Source organism: Mustela nivalis, assembly GCF_964662115.1.
Source record: "Mustela nivalis genome assembly, chromosome: 20".
Lineage (NCBI taxonomy): Eukaryota > Metazoa > Chordata > Mammalia > Carnivora > Mustelidae > Mustela > Mustela nivalis.
Window position 1 is genome coordinate 15,453,578 of NC_139039.1, and position 13,188 is coordinate 15,466,765.

Below are 13,188 nucleotides of genomic sequence, written 5' to 3' on the forward strand. Positions count from 1 at the left end.
AATTGAATCAAATACAGCTTTCTTCACTCTGGAACTTCTCAGAGCCTTGAACTATGCTAATAATGTGAATCTTTTTATTTAACGTAAGACTTTTTGCTTTCTATTGAGTTAAAAGCTTAAAAAAAGGTCTTCTTTCTCCTAACAAGAAAAATGGTAGCTAAAGATTAATTTAAGCAATTTTTACGGCAATACACAAATGTTTCTACATACAGAACTAGTTTTAGAAAATAAATGTACTTTTTAATCTGAGTGCTCCAAAAATACCTGATTCGATGGAATACAGCACTTCAGCATTCTTCCCTTTGTCCTTGTCCAGAGCTGTAACCTGCAACACAACTGAGCCGACAGCCGCTGATTCATAAACCCGCCCTTCATAGGAGGAACTCGTGAACCAGGGGGCGTGGTCGTTTGTGTCGCTGACATTAACAACAATCCGAGCAAAGTTTCGCTTTACAGGGACATCTTGATCCCGCACCTGAAAGAATCAATAGGTTATCAGTGCTGTCGGAGGTTTCCCGGTCGTTGATTCAAGATCACTCGGAAAGACGTGAAACCCTTCAGAAAACAAACGGTGGCCAATGAATGAGCAGAAAGCCATACCATGACTGTAAGAATGTGCTGGTGGATGGCTTCATGATCAAGTGTTTCAGAAGTCGAGAGAGAGCCTGTTGCAGGGTCAAGACGAAATTTCTTGAGACTCAGTGGATCAATGCTGCTCTGCAGAGTATAAATCAGCTTGTTTTTTTCATCCTTATCCATTGCACTGATTTGCAAAATTTCTGTTTCTGGCACTGTGTCTTCAGGAATAACAACTTCATACTTTGATGTAGAAAACTGAGGACGGTGGTCATTTGTATCTATTACTTTGATGAATACCTATTAAGGACATAAAGACTCACATTACAGTAATATCCTTAACTGTGATATTTTATTATTTACCGAATCAAGGGGAAACATGAGATGCACATTGAAAAAAAAAACCTTTTTTTTAGCAAATGAAACAATGAGAAATAAAAGAAACAAAAATCTAGAATAAAAAAAATCTTTAAAATTTTCCATTGATATATTACCCAGATCTGTAAAATAATGAAGACCTTTCTAATTTCTTGAAACTAACTTTGAAGGGCAAATGTAACATCCTTCAAACGCTTCTTTCTGACTGCACACTTCATTTCTCTCAGGTCTCCACAGGAGAGAGATTTCTAGAATACTCATGTCAGGATAACACAGAATTTACTTCAGCAGGATTTACAGAAGATAATTTCCTCTATCAGATCTGAATCTGCAGCTACCAAGCAAACGAGGGGACTATGGTACTAAATACCGTATTCAAATTTCTTGTTCTAATTATTGAGACTCCAAATTCCTACCAATAAATTAGAAATGTGCTTTAAAAATCTTTACTACATTTTTACAATCACAAAACCTACAAATAAATAGTAAACCCATTCATTTCCTAAAAGCACTTTAAATACACTAAAGATAAGCTCTCTTAAATACCTCAACACAGAATAACAACCTTAAAGGGGGAAAAAAGCCAATACTGAAAAAAACTCAGCTGAATTTAAAAAAATATGTTTTTTTTTTTTTACTTTAACGCTAAGAGGATTAATTTTCAGACGGAAAAGATGTGTGTGGAGATAAGGCATAGTGAAAATCACTACTGACTACAAAGATGGTTTATGGTTACAAACAAGAAATCTGAGCTTCGTTGGCACGTGTGGAATAAAGAGGTTTGCTAGTCCTGACGGCCCAGGAGGCCGCAGTGTCAGGAATGCACAGGTGAAGCTATTATCCACCCCGGTGCAGGCATATGAGCTGCAGGTCTTTCCATGACGATTATACCAGCGTTCTCATAAAACACGACAACATCAGTGATGGATTTGTAACATTACACTTTATATACATATTAAATGCATTTGCTAAACCCAAGAAAGGTTTTATGTGGAAGTTACATAAACATTTAAAACCACAGACCGTTTTTAAAGGTCGACGATGATCCACAAGCGATGGTTTTATAATTTCTCTAAGTTTAATCATTACATATTCATTTCCACTGTACATTTACATAGTACTTTTCTAATGGAGTATTGGGTAGAGGTAGTTGATTCCTGCTCTCAAGTCAATTAGTCACAACTCGGTAGGAACAAGGAAGGTAAAAACCACCAATTCTGATACAGCGATTCAAAGGAAGCACACTCACAGAGCCCTTATCCACACAGCACGCACCCCCACGTTACCAGGGAGCAAGTACAATGAACGTACAGCAGTCCCTGCCCTCGGGAAGCTCTCAGGCTCGGCCGGTGAGGTCGTACGCACTCCGCGAACAATCAGGCTGCACATGTTACCAAGCGAGTTATCAAGGAAGCCTTTAGGAGTCCCGAGATGGCGAGGGACATTCTGAAAGCTTTTAAGGAGAAGGTAAGGCTTTGCTTGCATAGGTCTTAGGTTGGTAATCAATATTTACTAGGATGGGGCTTGGGGGGGGGGAGACCTTGGTCAGAGACAGGAAGGCAAGAAGTGGCATCAAACACCCTATCTCCTCGACACTAGAGAGAAGGACTTGGAACTAAGGGATGGTAAGAGCGGGGAGAAGGTGGCATCCAGTGTGCAGAGCCTGGACTCGCAGGCAGAGGCTGGAGAGCTACAGGTCGCGTAGGCCCTAACCAGCTGATCAGAGGAAATTCACCTTTACCGCCTCTTCCCAACTGAGCAGACCCCTGCAGTAGTGGGCACAGCCAGGTGAACCGCAGGGACAGAGGATGGAGACAGGGAGGGGACTGAGGTGTCCAGCAGCAAGTGCACACTAGCACGGCTGCGACCTCACTTACCCCTCAGAGGGCCTTGTGAGGACAAAATCACTATGTCCCTTTCCCGGTGACAAATGGAAGCCAAGAGGGTTACAGCCACTTGCCCAGGGACAGGGTAAGAGGCAGAGCCAACATTCAAACCAATCGACCTGTGCATAATGCTGATGCTCAAGAGAAACAGAAGGAAACATAAAAGCAAAGCTATTTCAAAGAAGAAAAAAAAAGCCGTAACTGGATTTGGTTAAGTAATCTTGAGATAGGAGTAAAGTGAAGCAACTTGAGTGGATATTGGTCAGATCCCAAACAGCAAACAGCAGGACAGGAACGCAAGGAGCAGTGCTGTTTCAGCAGAGCATTGGGACCCCCCACCTCCCCTCTGCTGCTGATGCACCGTGGCCACGCGACAGTGCTCCCCAAACCTCCGACCTGCATGCAGCGACGTCCGCCCTGGTGCTTCCAGAGTTTTACCTACAAGCCCAAATCTACCCTGTCCTCCCGTTCCTCAGCGATCCAGTTCTCATCTCCGTGTCACCCTCCACGTGCGTTTGCTGCTCCGTTCTCATCCCTGTTTGGATAGCCCTGTCCTGGGCCCACGTGGAAACTGAAACCTAATTACTGCCTGTCCCCTTGGTCCTGTACCTTCACAGGGGAGTCTGGGCTCTGGGACCATATCTTTGAGACTCAGACTCCCCTTTCCTGCCAGCAAATCATGAGGATATTATCAAGACTCCCTGAAAATAACTCAAAAGAAGTTTTTAGGTATAAAGGCAGCACTACAACTTAAGAGATTTGTGTCGCTGGGAAGACTGCAATTTATTTCCTGGGTTTTACAGGAAATTTTAGTCAATCGACTTCACATTTCATATGAAGTTTTTAATGGTACTTGCTAAAAACTGCAATTATTTGGGAAGGGGCATACTGCTACTCATTCATTTATGTCACAAGCAATAAATGCTACAGGTAAATAGATCGTCTTCATTAATGAGAATGGTTGGCACGGACGGCCACTGCTACTGCTTCTTAAGTTCCTTTTGCTGGATTTCCACTTAGTAGATTATTTGAACTGGTCCACGTAGTTATACTCTTTAAATCTTTCAAAATTCATCCTGTTAAGTTTATTACAACTCCATGTTTTTATTCTCATTTTCATGCTCTAAAGTTTAATTTCTATAATGAGAATGGTTACTGACAGAAATGAAATTTTAATACTGTACTAAAACTTTTACATAACAATCTCAAAATGACCCCAAAGCATGGTACATATGTCAATTTTAAATACACTAAAAATCACAACCATGTGGAGAAAGAAGGTCTTTTTCATAACTGGCTCTGAATCATCTACTCATTTATTAATTAAAAATACATCACAGACTTTTATTCTTCAGCGCAACTAAATGATGTAGCAGACGATCTCTCTCATTTGAGATTTAAATTAGTATCATCTAAAGATAAAAAACTGGAATTCGGAAGCATTTTCTCTCCTAATATTTAATTTCTTCCTTTGTCTTTTAGGACACAGCAGATATACATGTAAATCTTAGCTTCCACCATCCTAAGGTGAGCTCAACGAGGTTAGGACTGTTTCCCAGTATTCAGTTTCTTGAACAATACCTTCCACAACAAATGTTCAACAAATTCTCACAGAGCCTACACTAAGAATCAAAGAGAATTTAAGGTATAGGATTTTAACATTTAAAATTTGAAAACCAGGGCGCCTGGGTGGCTCAGTGGGTTAAGCTGCTGCCTTCGGCTCAGGTCATGATCTCAGGGTCCTGGGATCAAGTCCCGCATCGGGCTCTCTGCTCTCTCTCTCTCTGCCCGCCTCTCTGCCTACTTGTGATCTCTCTCTGTCAAATAAATAAAATAAAAAATCTTTAAATTTGAAATCCCAATAATCTGGCCATCTCTTAAATCACCACGTAGGAACAAATAAAGATGTTAAAGTGATTACAAGAACAATTCTATCAACCATTTTATACAACCCTCGTTAAAATAGCCAAAAGGGGAAAGAATTTAAAAAGTGATTTAGAACATGATTAATCACTTTAATGAGCTTTAACGAAAAGGACTTGGACACATTCATCCTCAAGAGCGATACAATTTATACTAATGCTGTTCAAAAGTCAGTATAAAATTGAAAGATCATGATAATCAAAAGTGGGTAGTTGTTTCTAAGTCTTCTTTCAGAATTTCCAAAACTGGTTAATTACAGTCCAAACCTACATTTTCTTTCCCTAAATACAAATCCTTGGTGTGCATCTATGTAAGCCCTATCAATACGGTAGCTGTACTTGGGAGTCTTAGAGAACAGAATCACGTGGCCTGCGCACCCTAAAATCAGAAGGTCATTAGCAGCCCACCTCTGACGAACGCATCATCAGTGATTCACTTACCTGCGTGAGGATAGCGGTGGTTCCGTCTGTAGCTTCAACTGTGAGGTTATAGCTTGATTTCTGTTCCGCATCAAGAGGTTTGGCAACAATGATGGTCCCAGTGCCCTTGTCCACATCAAAGTGGCTGTCGTAGTTGCCACCTAGTTTAAGTTAGGACATACAGAAAAGTATGAAAACCTCTCACTTCTTTTGTGGCTAATTCTTCATGACAGAGGGGGGAAAAAACCCCACTTCTGATATACTGCTCAAGGTGATCCCAAGAAGCCTTCATTTTGGAAGACAAGAAAAGGGCCAATTAAAAAGACAGTGCCTACTAACGCAAACTTGAGCCCGAACTGTCAAGGGAAGCTACTGAGAGGAAAGCAAGAAAGCAACTCTGAAGGCAGAAAAACACTGCTAATGTTGCCAATGAGTTACTTTCCATTCGCTTTTTCGGGGATTCTGGATAGGTCTTTAATTTATATAACCCAGTAGCTATATATCAAACATCCTTTACTGAACAGAGTCAGCCATTCAAATGCTTAATTACTCAAAAAAGATTCGTGATGCCTGAAGCACACTGCCCTAAAAAGTGAACTATTAAAAACAAATGTTAACTCTGAGAAAAATCATGGCAGTTAACATCAATTAGTTCTGCCTCTTATACACTTAAAAAGACATTTTCCTCATTGTTGCCAAACACAAAGCTTAATGAATCAAGTTTCTGTGCTGCTGACATCAAATGCATTCCCAGTTACGTTCTAGGTAGAACTCTTCCCACATCCACTGAACCGGAGATACTCTTATCAATGAAGTGATATGGAATGAAAATATAGTCTTAATGTCACGATGAGGTTCTACTACTAAATCTTACCAAAAAGTAAAATGACACGCACATTAAAACAAACCAAAAAACTTCAGTGAAATCTAAAACTAAGGATGATTTTGGGATGTCTTAGAAGTCAGCATGATGTGTGCAACTGGAATGGGTGACCATGGGCGCGCCATGAAAACACGGGGCAATGGAAAACAGTCACTAGAAATAAAAAAGGTTTTAAAAACCGATGCTTTTCTTTTAGATCCCATAATCTAAGGCAAATTATGGGATCTCAGCAGATACCTTCTGCTGTACAGTTCGGGTCACAAGTCATCTGAAAGATGGAAAACACTTCTCTAGCGAGTGTGTCTCCTGGCACAGCCACAAAGAAGCAAGCAAGCATGGAAGGCAAGCACAGAACAAGGAAGAGCGTCAATCAGACCAGTTCCAACGGCGGCCAGCGTCACACACAGCCCAGTCAGGGCCTGGCTCATCTGGAAGTGTGACAGGAGTTAACAGGGAGCCAACAAACGACTCTGATTGTAGTTCACTGTGAAAATCATGTTTCTTCTTTAAAACTGAAAGTGAGGGTTTTGGAGGTGTGGATGACCTCAACGATTTCATACAACGCCCGGAGCTGGGGACGCAGCCGAACCGCGTGCTGAGGGAAATGAAGAGGTGAAGCCCGCGCCGCCCACGTCGCAGCCGCCTCACATGCTGACACGACATTTCGTGGGAGGGTGGCTATGGGCTGAAAGAGGGAAGCAGGGATCTGCGGGACCAACTGGAGAGGAGTCACAACCCATACTTATGCTTTTCAAGATCCTGATGATTAATAGCACATGAGGAAATACCATTGAAAAAACAAAGATGTCAAAGTTTAAGGTGAATTTCTTTCCTATGTACAAGAGAGTAAGGGAACACGTTCTCTGTCTAAACTCAATTAAATGAAAAACAAAAAACTCAAATAGGCATATAACCTTTATTTTAGGGTCAATGAACCTCCTGAACCCTGCTTCCCACATTCCCAAAATGTGGTAAATAAAACACAGAAGGCCACAGATGGCATTCTCATTTTTAAGTTATACAATTAAATTTGTTAACATTATTCCCTATAAATACTGACATGTGACAGTCACAGTTATTTTAAGCATTCAAACCATATTCGCTAAAAATAGCAATGTGCCATATGTTATGTAACAAGAAGGAAAATTAAAAAGTTGTGCTTTTGGACCACAACATTCAGGTTTCTAACTCCTTCATGCACTTCTGAAAACCTTATTTTAACATTAAGGGTATGGTACATGCATGGCAGCAATTTTAAACAAGTTCAGAACACGGCTAGGTGTTATAAAACCTTTTGTGATCAAAATACTACAATTTAAGACAAATTCTCCACTTCTAAGTCTCACTTAATAATTTTAAATCCAGAGATATATACAAAAATCAGAAAACCAAAGATAGGTTCTCCTCAGTGTAACCTATGCAGGGACAAAAAAACTCTGAGGAAGACTCACCAATGATGTCAAACCAAAGAGGCGTGCCAGGAGGCTCCACAGAGATCACGCCAATCATGTGAGCCACTGGATCGCTTTCCATGACAGTGAAGGAAAAAAATGGTTCTTCAAATGAAATTGGCTCCACTGATGGCTTGGGTTTGGAGATCCATTCAATATGGAGTCGAGTGGTTGATGACTTTTGGGGGCGACCATTATCAACTGCCTTAATCTATAAAATATAAGCAGAGGGGACGGAGGGAGCAAATTAGAAGTTACATCCCACAACCGAAGCACAGACTGGTTTGGTCTCAAACTGAGCCAATTTCAAACACTTCGTTTCTGTATTTGCATATTCCCCGTGTATAAGCCTTGATCCAAAAGAGTGACCTCTTCATGCCACACTCAACATACATAGTAACTGGAGTGATGGCTGATAATGGAAACCCGAAGCAAGATTTCCCAACTGGACACACACACTGAGGCCCCTTCTTGAAGAGAGAGAAAGTTTTCAGAGAAGTGACATTAAGACCAGATGAACCAAAGTTATGTGAGAAATTCAAAGATGAGATCCTAACTTACTGAAAGAATATCATATTCTCCAGCTCCAGAAAACTTCTTGGATGAAACCACTCCGGTTTTGGGCTCAATAAAAAATTTGCCATGTTCATTTCCATCTTCAATGCTGTAAGAGATTTCCGCATTGGGACCTTCATCTTTGTCTGTCGCTATAACACGATAGATGGGCTCCCGCTTGGCATTTCTTTCTCGTTCTGGTCTTTCCCGCTCTGGGAGCCTGATTTTGTAGAACTTCTGCAGGAACTGAGGTTTGTTATCATTTTCATCAAGGATTTTCACAATCACTCTTGCAATAGTGGATTTGGGGGGAATACCGTTGTCAGTCACAGTAACCTGTTTTTGAAAGGTAACAGATCAACAAATGTTTTTAAATATAACTATATAAAAAGTGACTCTCTTCCTAATTAATGATAAGCCACATTTGCACAGACCTGCAGAGTTCACACACACTATGATGCACACCATGTTCTCTCCTTTGACAAGAGCCCGTGAGGAGGCAAGATGATGATGTGTCCTGTTCCAAACAGGGATGGGGGAGCGACAAGGGCCCAGTAATAGGCTCTTTCCTCCCCACACCACCTCTCCCTGCACTACCGCACCTATAACATGAATGTTGCCAAAATGGGAAGCTATCAAAAAGAGCTTATTTTAAAAAAAAAAAAAAAAAAAACAACTTATTTTTATGCCAAGAAAAGATACATGAAGATTTTGCTTTTAAATAGAGTCCAGTGACAAATAACATACACTCCATGCACTTAAAAATCAAATCTCCACATATTGCATTAAAAACCTTCATTTTTAGGCCTCAACAATAAAGCAAGCTAAATCTTCAATTTAAAATATATGTGAAGGAGCATGCCTTTTAATACTAGCTGTCATCATTTTGTTCTGACTCTTTTCTCGTTCAGAAGTCCTCCACGTTTAGGAACAGCAGATATAAAAATTTCCACTTATTAAGTAAGATTTTCAGTAAGAACAATGTGAAGTAATGGTCATTCTCATTATTCATGTACTCAGCTGAGGAACAGAAATCGGAGTCTTTTCCCCCCGAACCAAATGTCCACTTTTACTTTGCTGTGGACATTAAAAGCAATGGCCTTAGGAATAGCTATTTTTCTCTCACCACATCCTCCAAAAATAATGGTTGAAATACTAAAAATATTAAAGTATACTGAAGTTTTCTGTGGAACTGTTTTGTTAGGTTTTTAAAAAGCTTGGTGAATATAAATCCTGTTGTTTATAGAAGCGTAAATATATCCTAATGGTACTTGCCAAGAATATTTAAGGAGTTGCTTAAAGTACATGATTTACAATCCCACACTCTAAAAATAAAACAAAATATACACTTACTATTAATTTTAATCTCTCAAAACACTCCCTTTTGATCAGTTCTCATATGGTCTTTAGGGACAAGAAAAAAATCAAAGAGAAATATAAGTGGGCACTATGTTTGTGGTAATCATACCAAAATGTTAAGGCTGGGTTTAATAATCAAAAGCCAGTAACATGGGGTGCCTGGGTGGCTCAGTGGGTTAAGCCACTGCCTTCGGCTCAGGTCATGATCTCAGGGTCCTGGGATCGAGTCCCACATCAGGCTCTCTGCTCAGCAGGGAGCCTGCTTCCTCCTCTCTCTCTCTGCCTGCCTCTCTGCCTACTTGTGATCTCTCTCTGTCAAATAAATAAATAAAATCTTAAAAAAAAAAAAAAAAAAGCCAGTAACACAGTTTTTTAACATGGGATAGGGAAAAAAAAAACCTCTTCTTTAAGACCGTCAAATCAATGCCAGTGTTGGCCCTCAAATCCACCACCAAAAAGGATTACAGAAAACATACAAGGTATGTAGGTCACAAACCATTACAAAGGCTTATTTCCCATCAACATCTTCATATTATCTACGAAGTCCTAAGTATCTTGTACTTGTTCCCATCCAGCCTTGGACTTTACTATAAAAAGGTGGCTTTGGAGGGAGGGACACGGCAGACAGGTGTCCACTGTAGTTCTAACCAGGGTGCGGCCGCAGCAAGATGTGAATGCCTGGGACCTGCCACCCTGGAAAGCAGGCCACCTGCTTCCTTTCTTAGGGAACCACAGTCTCATTCTCAAACACTGTAGGGACTGAATCAAAATTCTGAACTCTGATCTAACAGAAGGAAAATGAATTTAAGGGAACTGTACGACCTAAGACTAACACTCAGATGTAACACATGAAGAGATTTACGAACTATAGGGAGATCTGGGAGCGCAGTCAGTTAGGCATCCCACTCCTGATTTCAGCTCCGGTCACGATCTGGGGGTCCTGGGATTGAGCTCCATGTGGGGGTCGGGGCTCAGCAGGGAGTCTGCTTGAAGATTCTCTCTCCCTCCACCCCTCCCACTGTTCACATGCTCTGTCCCTCCCGCTCTTGCTCTCAAAATAAATTTAAAATCTTAAAAAAATAACAATAATAATTACTAACTGTAATGGTGGCTGTGAAACCACATTTTCTAGACAGGATATTCACAAGCACACACACACACTACAGAGCTATAAAAAGTATTTTCCTGACAAAGAAATTTGGGCAAGGATAAAATGAAATTAAGCAGGCAGCATTATGAATAGCGATAATATAAAATGGGAGACATGAGTATTAATAAAAACAATCAACCACCGTTCAGGCCTTTCCCAAGCACGCGCACTGGAAGAATGGAGGACTCGTGTGGGTATCTCACAGGTCAACAAGCACTCAGTCTTCCCCAGCTCCAATGACCAACATTGGCTTTAACGTGTGGTAGTGGTTACCATACGAAACCTCTACGTGTGGTAGAAACCTTTCTACGTGTGGTAGAAAGTCAGCAGAGGTTACGTGTCCGCTCTGCTCAGTTTTCCTCTCCAAGAGAAACTCTCCCAACTGCCCCTTCTCAGCTTCTTCCTGACCTAGAGGCCCTGGCACCCAGCAATCGCCTGTGGCCTCACCTCCACATGACCCTCTACCTTCCTCCTCCTATCCCTGCTCCTGCAAGGTGCCTACCATCCACCAGCACGCCAGTGTAGGACAAGCCGCGTGTCTTTCAGGGACTAGACATTTTAAATTACCCATGAAAACAAGAAGCCTGTCAGAAGAGATCATTTTAGAAAAGCACACATCAGTCTTTAATCTTTTATTTCAGAAATGTTTAAAAATCACAAAACTTTCTCCAGTTCAGTTTAAAATGCAAAAACAATGCAATTATTTGAGAACAACACAAAAACCAGAAACAAACCACAGTTGAATGAGATCAATTAATATCATATAAATATCCTGGAAACAGAATACTAAGGAAAAAGATGTAGAAGGCATAAAGAAAAAGTATGTCTTATGTAAATGAAAAGGCAATGTAAATACTATTGTTTCCAGTTTGTTTGCTCTATATGTACGCACAAAAATTAGAAAAGAACTTACACAGTGATCTTGTTTTGGGGAGAGACGGATTTAAGGGGACATGAACTACACTAAAAAATGTTTCCTTTCCCCTTTTCTTTTAGTAATGACCAGAAGCTAATACAACAAAATCATAACACTTATGAATATTAATGTGAACAAGAATGCTTTCCCATATTTCCAAATCTCTTAAATAATTAAAATAAAGAAATGCTTACTTCTAATATATGTTCATCTTGCTGCTCTCGGTCTAGTTTCCTTGATGTCGTTGTGATAAGACCTATCAAATGAAAACAGTTCATTAATCCTTATGGATAAAACCAATTACAAAATACTGTCATTGAAACCACACTGAGTATAAGTCTGAGCAAATCTTTGGATTCCCAAGGGAAAAAAATGATTAATCCAGGTTCAATTATTTTATTTACAAACAATATACTTTCTCATTTTAATGATTCTTCAACAGCGGATAAATGACAGAGGATGAAGAAAATGGCAAAATTGAAATCAGTTACATTTTTTTGTTTGTTCAGTGGTTTGAATAAACATTTTGTCAGTAGAGATTTTTAAAAACTAAGATGAAGTTACCCAGGATTTCAAACTCCTCTAACTGCTGCAGTGATGATTAAGAACTAACAGAAAAATCTTCCATAACTGTATTAAATAGGACCACTAGAAAATCTAATGTTGACTACGATTTATTATCTTTAAATCATTTACCCTCAGAAGTGAAGAACGGTTATAAAAGTAATGTAATTTTCCAGGAAATACTGTTCAAGTATCAATTTCCAGTGAAAGAAAAAACATAAGTGATCCTCAAAGAAACCCTATATTCTTTGTTTCTTTGATCTTTCTATCAAACTAGAAAATCTATAGTTTCAATCTCTCTCTAGAACTTTAATCAAAGTTGGCTGAACTGTCAACACACATTGGATCGTGGAAGACCATTAAAACTGATTAAATATATTCTGTACTTCACCAAACACAAAATTCCCAACTGCTAAAATATCTGCTGCAGCCTGTGCTGAATGACTCTGATGTCGATCTGAAGCTCAGGTGAAACCTTACATAGCAAGACAACTGCAAGGACCCTTCTCCTGCCCAGCTTTTTGTGTGCCCCCACCCACCACAAGGAAATACTTCAAATAATTTATATTTAAGAACAGACTTTATTGCTATAATTGATTTTCCCCTATTAACCTAACTAATTTCACACAACTACCAATTAAAGGCTATTCGAAATGCTTCTCTAAAATTTGTAAGATTTGTAAATTTCATGTAATTTGAAGGTTTTTTTTTTTCTCAAATAGTTAGGAAGGATCTCAATCAACATTATCTTCCCCACAATTCAACGAAGCAATGCGCTCTTGTTAATAAGAACAAAAGACTATATTGTAGACCAGAATCGGGGGGGGGGGGGGGTTCCCAAACCATACTTCTAGATTAAAAGGGGTTCCAGGAAATGCTTTAGAATGCTTAATGGTGTGAAAACACTGCTTAATGTGGCAGGGGTTTGATTTTCATTAGTAAAAACCTTTTAAAATTAATCCCTCTTTTTTCGTATCAAAAGTCTACAGTTTCTGATTGTAATTTTACATAGTTCAAGAAGGACAGGAAATCACTGTGATTAGTCCCATCTAACTGCCCTAGTGTGCCCTTCAGAAAGTTGTTATCAGTGGTGACACTGCAAGGGCAACACCTTAGCATGGTCACAGC

At 39.8% G+C, this 13,188-nt stretch overlaps 1 protein-coding gene across 10 annotated transcripts in view; it reads right to left on the reverse strand.

Annotated features, from left to right (window-relative positions):
* Positions 1-13,188, reverse strand: part of FAT1 (FAT atypical cadherin 1) — a 126,987-nt gene that overhangs the window by 36,628 nt on the left and 77,171 nt on the right. For 6 of the 10 annotated variants that reach the window (XR_014306629.1, XM_082715047.1, XM_082715044.1 and 3 more), the window contains exons 4-10: positions 11,691-11,752; positions 8,078-8,407; positions 7,517-7,727; positions 6,303-6,371; positions 5,204-5,343; positions 601-876; positions 265-475 (exon numbers count right to left, since the gene is read on the reverse strand). Coding sequence is in view for 9 of the 10 variants with exons in the window: in XM_082715047.1 (XP_082571173.1) it covers positions 265-475; positions 601-876; positions 5,204-5,343; positions 6,303-6,371; positions 7,517-7,727; positions 8,078-8,407; positions 11,691-11,752 (1,299 nt within the window). In the remaining variant the exon portion in view is untranslated. The remainder of the gene's footprint in view (positions 1-264; positions 476-600; positions 877-5,203; positions 5,344-6,302; positions 6,372-7,516; positions 7,728-8,077; positions 8,408-11,690; positions 11,753-13,188) is intronic. The other 4 variants (XM_082715051.1, XM_082715048.1, XM_082715052.1 and 1 more) reach the window with 1 other exon arrangement.